This window comes from Lactuca serriola, chromosome 8 (genome assembly GCF_051521515.1).
Source record: "Lactuca serriola cultivar US96UC23 chromosome 8, Lser_US96UC23_V15, whole genome shotgun sequence".
In the NCBI taxonomy this organism is placed as follows: Eukaryota; Viridiplantae; Streptophyta; class Magnoliopsida; order Asterales; family Asteraceae; genus Lactuca; species Lactuca serriola.
The window spans coordinates 266,619,081-266,635,810 of NC_136415.1; the positions used below are offsets into that span (position 1 = coordinate 266,619,081).

Here is a 16,730-nt window from a genome sequence, read left to right on the forward strand (position 1 = left end):
ATTCTTAATTAATTATTGATTAATATTAATTAAACAATATGATTTCTCCTTTAATATATTATTCTCATAATATATTAATAAATCATAATTAATCCTCTCTCTCCATAATTCATCCTATCAAGTTGCTTTGGTGAAGGCAACCCAAAAGGACCATGCACCATCAGGTCAAGTACATACCAAAATAGTTATGGACTTAGACTCTAATCCAACATTTATGTCCCCAAGATACAAAGGGTCTGAAGTTTTTACAATTATATCTTTTTGATACTGAGAATGAGCTTTCTAACATGCTAAGGGCATTTGATAATCCTAAGAAGAGGGATTTGGATGATAATATCATTCAATTTCTCATGGACATTTTCACTGCCCACAATGAATATGTACGTACTTTCAAGACTGCAAAAGAGATGGCTAATGCGATGAATATGGATTCATATGGAGTTCGTTTGTTTAACAATGTCCCCGATCGCAGATATGGTCCACCTGCTCTAGGTACTTTGGGATGCATTATTTGTGGTGATGATACTAGTTGTAACAAGAATGACATTGTCGTGTACTCAAGGCCAGGTTCTCCTCAGCGAGTTAGCAAGCTTCATCCGAGTTATATGCCATTACAATATCCATTGCTTTTTCCGTATGGTGAAGATGGCTGGTCTCCGCGTTTGAAATTGTATAATAACACCCGTTGCAATGCTAAGAGTCTATCGGTGAATATGTAATATGGCTACAAGATACCCACACAGGAAGGTATATGGTCTCTTATATTAAATTCAGGCCGTCTTTTTCAATAGTATTTGGTTGATTCTTATACATGCATTGAAGAAGGCCATTTAGATTATATTACAAATAATCTGGAAAAGTTACGGTCTGACTATGTAAGCGGTCTTTATAATGCACTTTTTAAAGGTGATAGGGAAAGTCGTGATGTGGGTAAACGTGTTTTCTTGCCAACCTCATTTATTGGTGGTCCACGGTACATGTATAGCCATTACCAGGTAGCACTGGCCATCTGTAGAGTCTACGGGAATCCGCAATTCTTCATTAGATTTACATGTAATGTTAAGTGGCCGGAAATAAGTCGTTATATGGTTAGTCATGATCAAAATGATACTCACAGTAGAGGTGATATCATAGCTAGGGTTTTTGACATGAAGGTTGATGCTTTCATCAAGTTTTTGAAAGAAGATAAGACTTTTGGTGAAGTAGAGGCATGTAAGTATCACAGTTTATTTTGAAAATTTTTTTTTTTTGTTTTTTTTTGTATCTTATGCTTATGTACTAGCTTCATGTGACAATGCAGATTTATACACTATTGAGTTCCAAAAGAGGGGGATGCCTCACTGTCACATGTTACTTTGGGTTAAGGACCAACACATGATTCAAGATCCCGCTGATATTGATAGGCATATAATTGCAGAATTTCCGGATCCAGTTATGGATCCGTTGCTCTATGAGACAGTGACAACCTGCATGATCCATGGTCCCTGTGGATTTCTAAATTAGAAGGCTCCATGTATGAAGGATGGAAAGTGCAACAACAAGTATCCAAAGCCTTTCCAACAGTGTACATCTTTTGACAAAGAAGGATATGTACACTATAGAAGAAGAGCATCTGCACGCCACACGATGCAAAGTGGAGTTATTATTGATAATAGATATGTTGTGCCTTATAACAGAAGATTGTGTTCTAGATTCTGCGCTCACATAAATGTCGAATACCGTGGATGGAATATGATGATAAAGTATCTGTTTAAGTACGTTTCAAAAGGCGTGGAGCGTGTTAGGTTTGCTGTCCAAAAGAATGAAGTGGATAGAGAGGCCAATCCAAGTGCGGGAATTCAACCTCTGAATGAAGTTCATAACTTTGTTGATGGTCGATATATATTCCTTCATGAGGCAGCATGGAGGATTCTAAACTTCTATATACATCAGCGACATCCACCTGTACTCTTATTGCCAGTTCATCTTCATAACATGCAACACATTGTATTTAAAGAAAATAGCAAACTGGAAGATGTTCTTTGTCAAGCAGGTTTTGCTAGAACTCCACTTTTAGGATGGTTTGATAACAATGCAAGGGATCCAAAGGGTCATGAACTCACATATCTTGACTATCCTAAAGATTATAAGTGGGATGGTGATTCTAAACAATGGGGACGAAGAGTTTTTGAATCTTCTAAAATAATTGGTAGATTTGTATTTGTTCATCCGACATTCGGTGAGTTGTTTTACCTTCAGATACTTCTTTGTCATCAAAAAGAGTGTAAGTCTTATGAAGATGTCCCAACGGTTTTCGGCCGTCTTCATCCAAATTTCCGCAGTGCATGTAACGCTCTTAGGTTGATAGGTGATGATGTGGAATGGATGACCGTTTTCATTGAAGCCTCTACGTGGGCAACTTCATTCAGATTTCATTTCACAGTTGAATAGAGATCAATTGGCTGTTTATAAAACAGTTGTCACTTCTGAAGAAAACAAAAAATAGGTCCTTCTGTTTGTCTATGGAAACGGTGGCACTGGAAAAACATTCTTATGGACTACAATTATTTCGTATTTTAGGTCAACTGGGAAGATTGTTCTAGCAGTTTCCGCCTCTGGAATAACATCATTACTGCTCTCATCTGGAAGAACAGCGTACTCAAGATTTAAAATTCCTATTGACCTGACAGAAAAAACTTCTTGTGACATAAAAAAGACATTGCTTTGGGATTTAATGAAACCTACATCAATTATCATATGGGATGACGCTCCAATGAGCGATCGACGGTATTTTGAATATCTTGATAGATCTTTACAGGATGTGCTAGATTGTGATGACCAGCCGTTTGGTGGCATTTCAGTTCTTCTTGGTGGTGATTTCCGCCGAACACTTCCAGTTTCCCCAAAAGGTACCCGTTCGGACATTATTGCCTTAACACTGCCACATTTATATCCGTGGCCTTTTTTTAAAGTCCATAAGCTCCACGAAAACATGAGGTTAGTCACTTTTAATAGTCAATCGACACCTGGGTTATCAACTTCTGCATTTGCAGTTGGCAATAGAAATGTAGGAACACCTGATCCAGATGATCCCAAGACACAAGTTGGGTTGAAATACCAGAATTGCTGTTAATACCTCCTGGACAAAATTCTCTACAACATCTCATACAGTTTGTCTTTGAAAATTGTATTCTTGATAATCCATCAGTTGTAGACCTATCTGTCAGAGCAATTGTCTTCCCTACAAACGTCATGTAACCACCCAAAATTTTACTAAAAATTTTAAACTTTTCAAAACCAATCCGGGTAATCAAAAATTATTCAAACATCAACATAGTTCACAAATTGTTTCAAATGATTTCATATCAGAGTTCCCAGATGTAACAACCCGAAGTTGTTCATCGCCAAAAACCCCGTTCTACCCGTAAAGATTTACCGTTTACCAATTTGACCCGATTTCGTTTGAGGCTAAATGGTTTAAACTTATATGTTTATTAGAATCTAATGAGTGTCCAAACCCCTTAGGAACTCATGAATTTAGCCCAAAATAGTTATTTCAAAAATTTTAGAAATGTTCCCGCCTAGTAACGGAAACTTAATCAGGTGCGACCAAAAGCCCCGTTTAATCCCGGTATCGGGTAGAATTCCACCGTGTCCAAGTTTTGCAACCTATATAAACATGTTAAACCTTTCATTTGAAGCTTTTGCTTCCTCTCTCTACTCTCTCTCTAACCTCTCTCCTAAATCTAAGTTCAAGGGTCCAAAACTCAATTTTAAGGCTTCAAATCTCTAAGGTACCTTCCTAAACTCATTGTATAGCATATTTGACCTTCAAATTTGGGATTAAAACATGAAATAAGGCCTTGTATATGTTTTTACAGCCCAGGAAGGAGCTTAGGCCGTAAAACCCTAAAACCCTTCCTAGACCCCAACAAGACATAGATATGACTTCTAGAATTTTGGTTTTAGCCTTGGAACACTTTAAACATAAAATTTGAGGGAAAAATAAGAGTTTACGGCCAAGGCTTATGCTTGGGCCGTAAACCCTTCATATTTGGGGAGTAAACTCCTCTAAAAGTGTTAGAATGTCACTTTAACACCCCTAAAGCCTTAGAATAAATTCTAGAAGTGTATGCAAACAAGCTTTAGACCTTTAAACATAATAAATCTCACCTCAAGAGAGTTCACGGCCATGAGGGAGGTCTCATGGGCCGTAAACTCCAAAAACACATCAAAAGTCCCTTAAAAATTCATGTAAGGCCTTGGAACAATTTTAGGAATCACATGTGATTTATTTGGAGTCATTAAAACACTTATTCAAGGGTGCATAGGAGTTTACAGCCGTAAGCTCCATGCTAAGGCCGTAAGCTCCCTTAAGTACGGTCATTGGTGTTTTAAAATTAATTCCAAGCTCTTAAACCAACCCTAGAATTTTCCCTTTATGTGTTTTAAGTCACTTTGCACCATAAACCACCCCACCATGAGTTTACGGCCGTAAACTCATGGGGAATGGGTGTTATGGGCCTAAAACTCATGTATGAGTTTACTCTTGAAGAGTAAACTCCATTTTCCGGTCATTCAAGTCCTTAAACGCCACCCGGGTCCCTCCAAACACTTGCAATGGGGTGTTTCCGCGACTAAAAGTGTTTGTCCCTAACAATTAAATAATCTAAGTCCTAATTAGATACAAATGTGTATCTTTGCATTATACTTAGGAACCTCGTGCGTTTGCAAGCCCCTAACCAACGTTTAGCATTCGAAATCGTCATGTTTCTCGTCCGGTGAGTTCATACCCCTACCCTTTTTAAATGGTTTTTCAATGTTTCTAGGGGGGAATACAAGCAAACTATAAATGTTTTCAAAACATAACTTTGATGTATTTCAAATAATATCTGGCAAACTTATATATACTTTTACCCCTTATGTATTATGTTGAGCATAAGGGATGATTTATCAACTACAACTAAATGAATTTTAGTTAAGGAAATAACCAAACTAATCAAATTATTATGGGAATAATTTGGGGTTCTTTAATTTTCGTTTTATCATGTACTGATATGTGTATAAAGTTATTAGATAAACTATGTCTGATTCAGTTTATCTCCGCATCATTTGAATGTATTGCCAGATAGTTTCATTGTATGTATCTGTATTCACTGTATTATGTTTCATAATCTTTTATATATGTTTGATATCGTATGAGAACCCTGTGAATAGCTTAGTGCTAGCTTGTGAGTTCGTCACTACCCTTTATGGATGATCAGTAAATCCTCCCCAGAAGTGTAACCAGAGTCTCCTGGAGGGAGAGCGAGGAATTTGTGAATAGATCTATTCGGGACTGACAATCCCACACCTTAACTGCTAGCTACAGTTAGGCGGGCACGCCTGGGGTGACAAATTTTGGATATCGTCCGACGTCTGACAAGCGTGAAGGAGGTCTCGTTGTCGTATCAGCATGGTTATCCGACTCACAATACGTATTAATATAAGTTTATTCACGGCTTTGGTTTTGGATATATATCTAGTACGGGATGGTAATCCCATGGTTTTTGGTCTATAGGGTTCATATCTATTGCAGGATGTTATTCCTATGGTTAGAATCTATATCTAGTTCGGGATAGTGATCCCATGGTTTTATCAAACTATCTTATATCTAGTTCGGGATAGTAATCCCATGGTTTTAACAAACTATCTTGTATCTAGTCCGGGATGGTAGTCCCATGGTTTTCAGTCTATATTTTCAAGTATATCAAAGTATCTTGTATCTAGTCCGGGATGATAGTTCCATGGTATTAAATCTATATGTAGTATGGGATGTTAGTCTCAAGGTTTTCAAACTATTTTCCATCTACAGTTCACGTATATTAAAGTATTTTATATCTAATTCGGGATAGTAATCCCAAGATTCTCAATATATAGTTTTGTGTATTAAACTATACTATGTGATATTAAATCGGTCTTGTATTTAGGAAAATATGGGATTTTCCCGGGGTAACATATAACGCGTAATATAACTGTAATGACAGATAACTAAACTGTTTTACATAAGAAAATATGGGATTTTCTTGGATAACAAACCTTTTCGGAAAACTAAAGGAAACCGGTACATTTTCAGAAAACAAACATCTTATGAACTCACCAGCTTTATGCTGATTTTCAAACCGCTTGTATTCTCAGGTCCACGTTAGACAGGTACCCGACGATATCTTTTGGTGAAGGCAGAGCGCTCAGAAGACTCGTCTCTACTTTTGTTCATATGATATATGTATAACACTTGTACAATTTACTTTTGAACCAAATGTAAACTTTCAAATATATGTAATGTAATGGTTGTTTACTTTGATTACTATGTGCATTGGATTTGATACTCAACGTGGATTCAACCCCGGAAACGTTTCCTCCTTTGGTTTTCGGGGTGTGACAGATTGGTATCAGAGCCCTTGTTTATAGTGAACGGAGTATACCAAACCTTACATGGTATAAAACTATAAACATTAAGGGGCCTAAGTGCTCTGAACTAAAAGTATCCTTCAAAATATAAGTATTTTCAAAAGTATACAAGTATACCGAGCCGCCGATATCCGTAATTACAAGTAGAACAAAACATAAGTAAATGGGTGTTGTACGCTGCGGTTAAACCTGGGCAGTTATGTAGTCGTGTCTAGGGTCAATATAGCCTGGCCAACTATATTCATTCGAGACACGACCAACATGTGCTTGGGAGTGACTGTGGTACGCAGCATACCTAAAACTTACCCAATACCCCAAATAACGAGTCGTCATTGCAGTGAATCATGAAATACTATGGGAGTATTTCTCGAGCCGATCCTTGGTAGAAAGTCCTCGTATACGCGTTGTTCCTTGATCATTCCTCTAGCGATAAAATGTTCTGTCTTGATAACTCTTTCCTACTTTATCGCTTGTTATGATGCTATATCTGTCTTGATGAGATATCCTCTGTTCCATATCTCTTGATTCAATTCAGAGGACTTATGATCCTCTCTTTCCTGATCTTTTTAGATCACGATGCCTCCAAGAAAGAGACCCAGCTCAAAGAACAACAACAATCCTCCTCCGCCACCACCTCTTCCTCAATTTGATCTTGCATCGCTTCAGACAGTTCTGACTGCTGCAATGGTAGCAGCCATGTCGCAAATGAACCCCGGTAATTCAGGAGGTGGTCCCCAGCCCCAAAACCCAGAAGATAGCCAGGGACACCAAAAAGGGGGTTCCTATAAAGACTTCATGAACGCGAAGCCCACATCCTTTGATGGCACTGGAGGTGTCATTTCCCTCACCCGATGGTTCGAGAAAATCGAATCAATCTTTGAGATATGTGCCTGTTCAGAGTCAGACAAAGTAAAGTTTGCCGCCTGCACCTTTCTTGACAAAGCCCTGACTTGGTGGAACGGCCGAGTCAAATCTTTAACTCTACCTGTAGCAAATGCCATGGGTTGGGAAGCTATGAAGGAGCTTCTACTCGCAGAGTATTGCCCTCGGGGTGAAATTCAGAAGCTAGAACACGAACTCTAGAACCTAAAGATGAAGGGTTCCGACATAGCCTCTTATACTTCAAGATTCGATGATTTGGCGTTACTCTGTCCGGGAATGGTTACCCCGGAGAGTAAAAAGATTGAGAGGTTCATCTGGGGGTTGACCCAGCCAACCAAAGGGAATGTCTTGGCTATAAAGCCAGACACCTATGATAGTGCTAAATGTCTTGCGCAAATCTTGATCGATCACGAAGACAACTCTGATGAGGAAGATACTACTCCCGAGCCAGTCACCAGTAGAGGCGGAAGCAAAAAGAAATTTTGGAACAAGCGGAAGGCCCAGAGTACACAAGGGTCTTCTAAGAAACAGCAAACAGTAGCAGTCCATGCTGCTACTGCCCATGTTGCTGTTTCAGCTGTCGGGTCCACGACCCAAACTCCTACCAGTGGATACACTGGTACCCTTCCTTGGTGTGGTAAGTGCAGCTACCACCACCGCATTCCTGGTCCATGTCGCGAAAGGATCTGTGACAACTGTGGCAAGAAGGGCCATCTTGCTCGAACCTGCAGAAAACCAGCCAAATCAAGGAACCAATCATACGGAGCGGGAATCAGTCCAGCATGATACAATTGTGGCGAAGTAGGGAACTTCAAAAGAAATTGCCCCAAAGCAGCTACAACCGCTGATCCCACTGTCGCCGCAGGTATACTTCTCTTTGACAGTTCTTTTGCCTGCAACTCTTATCGATTCTAGTACCAGAAGGGAAACTTGTTATCTGTCCATCCGAGCGATTTCTAAACTTAATCCTTTATTTGTAATCGAAATTGAGTACAATCGAGACGGATAACCAATGAGATAGAGAACACTAACTTCATACCTATAGATTGTATCCTCAGTCCGGAGGATTATTCTGTTCCACTCGGTTTAAATGGGGGAAACTTTTCACGAAATACTTTGATACTATGTTTGACATGAAATGACCGAGTCTCATTCATGTTGTTATCCTTGGTTTCGAAAGGGTCGCTCGTCTAGATCTTTTCCCCGACCCGGCTCTCATGATCTGCGGCCTCAAACCTTCGTATCATTTCATGCCTTAAAGCTCAAAAGTTTTTCCCGATATGAATTACCACACATCCCTCGTTTCTGTGATCATTAAGAAATGGGAAGTCAGCAGCTCTTTCCCCTAAATGTCTTTCCCAAAGAATTCCCGAGAATTCCTCTCGAACGTTTAGCTTAGTTCCGCATCGGCCTAATCTCTGGATCTACCTAGTGACCGAACCTCAGTGAGAATGACGTGTTCAAAACGGTGACCAAGAACTGATATGATCACTACGGATTAGTAGTGGTATCCTTTCGGTCAAATATCTTTCCCTCGATCATGTAGCCAAGCAAAGTAGTCGTAACCGTGTACTTTTCCAATGTCTAAGGCGATAGGGAATTAGTCGGCACTGAAAATACCCATAGAAACCTGTCAATTCTTGGATCCCATCGACTAATATCGTAGTCTTACCCATAAATTTCTTCTAAAGCCATCAAACCCTTAGCTACCCGGCTCCTTGAAGATGTTCTTTCATGTTGGAGCATGTGTCCTGTTGATGGCTTTATCCCAGAAAAGCATGATATGCTTTGAGAAGTGTGAAATACTTCCCTTGTGATACATTAGACCCTTCGTGATCCTCATAGAATCGATTCCGTAACCTTCCAACTTCGGTTACCCTCAGAAATTAGTAACATCCATCCGGTACTGCACGTCTCGAAACCTTAGAAGTATCTACCCAACGAAACCCTAGTGATTTCCTTTGAGGAAACCGAAGTTGTCCAGGGTTGAAATTTCCATGAGAGAACCGATTGAGATCGTAGATTGAGAGAGTCAATGTGCGAAACAAAGACACGTCCCGATAGTGAAAATTCGCTAGAACGCCCAGCAGAGACCTGATTCCACTTGTGAATGTGAAGATCCGAGGCAACAAATCCATTCATGTCTCATTCCAATTCATGATCTATATCTTATTCTTTCAATTTCGGGACGAAATTCCCTCTAACGGGGGGATAATGTAACAACCCGAAGTTGTTCATCACCAAAAACCCCGTTCTACCCGTAAAGATTCACCGTTTACCAATTTGACCCGATTTCGTTTGAGGCTAAATGGTTTAAACTTATATGTTTATTAGAATCTAATGAGTGTCCAAACCCCTTAGGAACTCATGAATTTAGCCCAAAATAGTTATTTCAGAAATTTTAGAAATGTTCCCGCCTAGTAACGGAAACTTAATCGGGTGCGACCAAAAGTCCCGTTTAATCCCGGTATCGGGTAGAATTCCACCGTGTCCAAGTTTTGCAACCTATATAAACATGTTAAACCTTTCATTTGAAGCTTTTGCTTCCTCTCTCTACTCTCTCTCTAACCTCTCTCCTAAATCTAAGTTCAAGGGTCCAAAACTCAATTTTAAGGCTTCAAATCTCTAAGGTACCTTCCTAAACTCATTGTATAGCATATTTGACCTTCAAATTCGGGATTAAAACATGAAATAAGGCCTTGTATATGTGTTTACGGCCCAGGAAGGAGATTAGGCCATAAACACATAGTTAGGGGGTTTTTAAGCCCTAAAACCCTTCCTAGACCCCAACAAGACATAGATATGACTTCTAGAATTTTGGTTTTAGCCTTGGAACACTTTAAACATAACATTTGAGGGAAAAATTAGAGTTTACGGCCAAGGCTTATGCTTGGGCCATAAACCCTTCATATTTGGGGAGTAAACTCCTCTAAAAGTGTTAGAATTTCACTTTAACACCCCTAAAGCCTTAGAATAAATTCTAGAAGTGTATGCAAACAAGTTTTAGACCTTTAAACATAATAAATCTCACCTCAAGAGAGTTCACGGCCATGAGGGAGGTCTCATGGGCCGTAAACTCCAAAAACACATCAAAAGTCCCTTAAAAATTCATGTAAGGCCTTAGAACAATTTTAGGAATCACATGTGATTTATTTGGAGTCATTAAAACACTTATTCAAGGGTGCATAGGAGTTTACGGCCGTAAGCTCCATGCTAAGGCCGTAAACTCCCTTAAGTATGATCATTGGTGTTTTAAAATTAATTCCAAGCCCTTAAACCAACCCTAGAATTTCCCCTTTAAGTGTTTTAAGTCACTTTGCACCATAAACCAGCCCACCATGAGTTTACGGCCGTAAACTCATGGGGAATGGGTGTTATGGGCCGAAAACTCATGTATGAGTTTACTCTTGAAGAGTAAACTCAATTTCCCGGTCATTCAAGTCCTTAAACGCCACTCGGGTCCCTCCAAACACTTGCGATGGGGTGTTTCCGCGACTAAAAGTGTTTGTCCCTAACAATTAAATAATCTAAGTCCTAATTAGATACAAATGTGTATCTTTGTGTTGGGTCATGTTTTGTAATATGTTGCGTTTATTGGGCTCGTTAGCTAGTCCATTTTTGTATCTCCGGTATGGGCCTGTCTATCCGTGAGTTTAGTAGGGTTGAATATAAATATAGGTGCTTGCATGCATCTTAGGTTAACGATAGAATAGAACGATCAAAGCATTATTCAGAAGTTTATTATTGTCGTTCTTGTAACCCTAAATCCTATGCAGCGGATGTTCTTAGTTGAGCTCTGCTGAGGATTGTTTGATCTAATCATTCGACATATTTTGATCCATTCTTGTCTTATTTATTGTTTTGTGTTCATCGTAATACCTATTACAAAGATCTAATCGATCTTCAAGTTTATTTTATAACTTATCAATTGGTATCAGAGCAGGAGGCTGTGTAATTCATACACATCTTTTCTGTGAAAAAGGTTGCGATTAGGGTTATTCCGCATTAACTAATATTTATTGAGCCGTCATCCCATAATTGACGTAACTCAGCATTTATTCGTGTTGCCCTAATTTAATATATTACAAGTCTGATCTTTTAAACAGGTTATTTGATCAAGCATGGATGAGTCTCAGTCAAATCCCATTAACATCTCAAACAACATTGGATCAATGACGAGGATTCCCATCCTTTACACCCAGGATTACGAAGTCTGGGCACATCACTTTGAAGATTATGTCGTTGGATCTGAAGACAACATATATCTTATTTGGGAAGCAATCGTGTCTGGACCATTCGCTCATTCAGCAACATCAAGAATCATTAAAACTCAGAAAGAGTATAATGATCTGTTGAAAGACGTAAAAGATATTGCTCAAGACGAAAAAGATAAATTTCAGTGCAATATTAAAGCATTGAGACTAATCAGATTCGCTCTTCAATCTGATACTTTCAGGCTAGTGAGTTCGTGCAGCACTGCTAAAGAAATATGGGATAGGCTGCGAGAGTTATATTCCACAGACGAAGATCTCGAGCATTCCATTCAAACCTTACTTTTGTCCGAGTTTGGTGAATTCAAACAGAGTTCTGAAGAAACTGTAACTCAGACGTTCGATCGCTTCAATCATCTTCTTAGTAAGATGATTAAATATGATATTGAAAGGAAGTTAATTGAACAAAAGGTTATGTTTTTAAGCGGTCTTAGATCTGAGTGGAGAGCGGTTGTGTCCACTGTTAAAGCACATGAGCAATTCAAATCTTACTCATTGGCAAAGTTGGTAGGGATTTTGAAATCCCAAGAAAAGATTGTCTTGCAGGAGAAAAATGTGGTTTCAAGCTTGGGATCATTGGCCCTTCTGTCCAAAAGCAAAGGTGTGATGGAAGATGAAGACCTTAACTTAGAGGATTATGACCTTACCTCTGAAGACTATGCAATGATGGTGTCAAACCCGAAGAGGTTCATCAAGAAAAGGTTTCCTACCAATAAGAACCGAAATTGGCAGGGAAGTTATAGTTCTGAAAAGGTCAGGGAAGAACCGAAGGCAGAAGAACCAAAGAAGGAACCGAAAGCTGAAGGAGATTCGGGTGTGAACTGCTACTATTGTGGAGGAAAGAACCACTATGCCAAAGATTGTGTCCTCAAGAAAATGGCAGAAAAGGATGAGGAGAAAGATGAAGAAGCTATGTTAATGAAAAAAGCTGGAAGAGATCAAGAAAAAGAAAGATGTCACTAACCCTTCAATGAATGCTTTAATTGTGCAGGGTTCGGTAGCAGATGATGAGTTCGGTGGCGTGGAGGTCTGGTCAACCGACTCTGAGGATGATGAAGTAAGGAAGCCATCTCATGGAAAGGCTTATGTTGCGAAAGATGAAGGAAGAGGTGGAAAGTGCTTGATGGTGTCGGATGTATCTCAAATGAGGGGGTACAACACAGACGGTGGGAATGAAGACACAAAGGAGCGAGAGGACTTGTGCTTCACAACAAAACCTCTCAGCGTGCAGTTTAACGAGCTTGATGAATTAATCAATAAGGTAAAATCCATTTTTGTTTCATTCAAATTCCCAAAAAGTTCATATGAAAAAGAATTAAAAAATGTAAATTCAAGCATCTTTCATCTCGACAGCAGTTTAACTCAAACACAGGTCACCAATTCTAACCTAACTGACCAAATAAGCAGGGTGTCTTCAAAGAGTGAGGAACGAAGGATGTGGATCGAGCTGAAGGAGTCGGAGTTAATCAAATCCATGGATGAAAACATTTATTTACAAAGAGACAATTTAAAACTTTTAAAACAGAGAAATGTCTTTTGTTTAATTGCTAAGCATCTTTACACTAATATCACTCAACTTCATTTGAACTGTGAAATAGGGCAGAAAATTCATTGCATGATTTTGCCCTTCCTTGAGTTTAAGGAGGATGAAATCGACGCTGAAGCATATAATTGTGAAAGTGTAGTTTCGTCTGAGGATGTAAATCAGACATATATGTATGGTCTAGACAAAATCGAATCATTCATAAAGTCCAAGGACCATAAGGACATGCTGAAAAATCTTTTGGATGAAAATGATAAACTAAAACTAAGGACCGAAACCATACAAAAGTCTGGCTCATTGAGTGCCAACTTGAGCTTAGAAAATAAAATTGATGTTGAAAATGCATCTGAGCTTAATGAGGACGATGATATGAGTGAAATTTCTGTAGAGGATGTAGTTGACTGTTCTCAGTTTGTCAAGAGTGAGCCCAAAAACCACAAGAATCTTATTTCAGAAAATTATGTGGAGTTTGCTCGTCTGTCCCAACAAAAGTCCCCGATCCTTGAAGAAAAGGCTGTAGTATACCAAAAGGTAAGGATGACTCCAAATCAGGTGTATAAGGTCATAGGTGTAACCGAACATCAGACAGCCGAACTCACAGCCATTGTAAACGAAGATAATGCTGATGGTTGTGATGAGTTCTTCTGGTCCGCTCCTATCGACAATGCTGACGAAACCGTTGGTCTATCAGAAAGGACGTCATGGAAAACCAAAGGCAGATATGTGCCAGAGCCTTTGAACAAGCCTGATAGCTTCGACATGCCAAGTACTAGTGGTACAAAAGATGTTCCTAAAGAAAAAGAAGTTTCTGCAAAAGAAGTCACTCCTTCAAGCGAAACATCATCAGTTCAAAGTGAACCAGCTGACAGAAAGCAAAAACAAAAAGCGAATATCCATCGTCAGCCGAAGCAGGTGAAAAATAAAAAACAACAAAGGAATCAGAGATACAAGAAGAATCTCTCTGAACGAAAACAGTTTTGGCAATCTCAAAACGTCCATTTCTCTTATCATGACAGAAATTCAAAGTCAGAGAAAAGTGCTGCTAGATCACAAGAAAGTCATAACAACCGAAAGGATACGTTCGGTTATGAAAATTATGACAACCGAAGGCAAAGGTTCGGTTCAGAAAACAAAAGCTACCGAAAGCATAAGTTCGGTTCTGAGAGCAAAAGCAACCAAAGTTCTAGGTTCGGTCCCACTAACGATCAAAAACAAAAGGATCACTTAGAACCTCAAGCCAAGAAAACCTCTCAGTCTAAATTCTCTCGTTCTACTTCTTCTAATTCTTCTAATTCCTCTCAACCACATTCTAAATTCAATTATGTTCGCACTCAAAAACCTAAATCTTCAACAGATCTGAAAGGAAAATCGAAGGTTTCATCAGTCGAAACAAATCAAAATCATCCCAAAGTCCAAATACCTAAACCAGAATCCAAACCGAAAGCAACAAATCCCAATAAAATTAAGGTTTTCACCATTAAAAAGAAAGATGAAACAACGTTAATAAAAAGAACATATCTTGTTGACATATCTCTTACAATTCCTGTTCCTGTGAAAGGCTCACGTGGACCCAAGAAACTTTGGGTTCCTAAATCTGCTTAATTTTTGCAGGTTATCAGTGACGAGCAGTTTGACGAAGAATGGTATATTGACAGTGGCTGCTCACGTCACATGACAGGAAGGAAGGAAGAGCTGAGGGAATTTCGGTCTCTTTCAAATGGTGCAAATGTCAAGTTCGGGAACAACTCATTCAACACAATAAAAGGCTATGGAATGATAACAAATGGTGATTTTACGATTAGGAAGGTCGCATACGTTGAAGGACTACAGCACAACCTCATCAGTGTATCTCAGCTTGTTGGAGGTACCGGTCTCAAAGTCTCATTCGATGATGAAGGTTCAGAAATAATTGAAAAGAAAACGAAAAGAGTAATTCTCAAATCGGAGCGCAAAGGCGAAATGGTTCCCCTGAACCTCAAACCCATCAAAGGGAATCCAGCTATCTGCCTGTTATCCAATGCACAATCTGGCGAAAGCTGGCTGTGGCACCGAAGACTCTCTCATCTCAACTTTAAAGATATCAACAAACTTGTCACTGGAGGTCATGTTCGAGGTCTTCCATTGCTCAAGTACGATCGAGAACATTTGTGTGCTACATGTGAAATGGGGAAGCAGAGTCGTCAAAGTCACTCATCAATTGTAAACACTAAAGTTGTTGAACCACTAGAGTTAATTCACGTTGATTTGTGTGGTCCATCATCTATCGAAAGCATCGGCGGTAGCAAGTATATTCTTGTCATCGTTGATGACTTTTCGCGTTTTACATGGGTGTTCTTTCTGAAACACAAATCTGAAGCGACTCTCAAGTTAAAGATGTTTATCATGCAGGTTGAAGTACAGCTGAAGAAATTCGTTCGCAACATCAGGAGCGATAATGGTCTGGAGTTCAAAAATAAAGAATTCGAAGAATTCTTAGCCGACAAAGGAACCAGTCACAACTTCTCAGCTCCCTACACCCCTCAACAAAACGGGATTGTCGAAAGACGAAACCGATCTTTGTGTGAGGTGGCCCGAACCATGCTAAGTTTTGCTTCTTTACCTTTATATTTTTGGGCTGATGCTATTGCTACAACATGTTTTACACAGAACAGGTCTTATCTCAATAAGCGATTCACTCTCACTCCTTACGAGATCATCAACAACAGGAAGCCAAATGTCAAATTTTTCCATGTATTCGGCTCACGGTGCTTCATCTTCAATTCTAAAGAACATCGTAACAAGTTCGATGTCAAAGCCGATGAAGGGATATTTCTGGGCTATTCTCTCACTTCGAAAGCCTACAGGGTATTAAACAAGCGCTCGAGGAAAATAGAAGAAACTTATTATGTGACTTTTGATGATAGCTATGTCAAAAAGCTAAAGGCCAACGAAGACACAATTGGAGAAATCTTTTCTCAAACAGGCCAAGTCACAGCCTCGATCGCAAACTTATTTGAGAAGTTTGTCGAGTTATTCGATGAACCAGAGAAGGCTACTCTCTCGGAAGCCAGTGCAGCAGACAACAAAGTAGATCATCTGAAGCAACTCATCGAAGATGCTGCCAAACAAATGAAGGAAGGAGGATCAAGTATCAACGAACCTCCACAGCACGATGCTTCAGTTGAGGGGGAGGATCCATCTTCTTCATCACAGACGAGTTCACATGTTGAGGGGGAGAACAGTTCTCAAGCTACTCCCGAACGCACAACAGTACCCGAAGGTGCTTCAACACCCGAAAGTGCTACAACACCCGAAGGTGCGTCAACACCCGAAGGTACGTCAACACCCGAACGCTCGACACCACCTGAAACCCCTGTAGCTCCAGAAACTCAAGACACACCTGAAAGCTTATCTGTCGAGGAGGAGAATGCTGATATGCTTTATGACGATGACAGTCAATTTGAACTAGAAGAGATGGTAAACGCTGAATTGGATCCATCTTATGATCCAAATTACCCTCCTCTTGTCAAATGGACCAGAGATCATCCTATTTTCCAGGTTGTCGGTAATGTCTCTGAAAAGGTTCTGACCCGATCACAATTAAAGGCAAAACAAACTTCCTTATT

At 39.5% G+C, this 16,730-nt stretch overlaps 2 protein-coding genes across 2 annotated transcripts; both read left to right on the forward strand.

The window, feature by feature from the left end:
• Positions 1-287: 287 nt before the first annotated feature.
• LOC145068079 (uncharacterized) lies at positions 288-1,503 on the forward strand. Its single transcript, XM_079015069.1, has 3 exons — positions 288-707; positions 792-1,212; positions 1,283-1,503. Exons 1-3 carry the CDS (start codon positions 288-290, stop codon positions 1,501-1,503), a joined length of 1,062 nt encoding a protein of 353 aa, XP_078871195.1.
• Positions 1,504-1,515: 12 nt separating this feature from the next.
• LOC145068080 (uncharacterized) lies at positions 1,516-3,112 on the forward strand. Its single transcript, XM_079015070.1, has 2 exons — positions 1,516-2,394; positions 2,486-3,112. Exons 1-2 carry the CDS (start codon positions 1,516-1,518, stop codon positions 3,110-3,112), a joined length of 1,506 nt encoding a protein of 501 aa, XP_078871196.1.
• Positions 3,113-16,730: the final 13,618 nt, after the last annotated feature.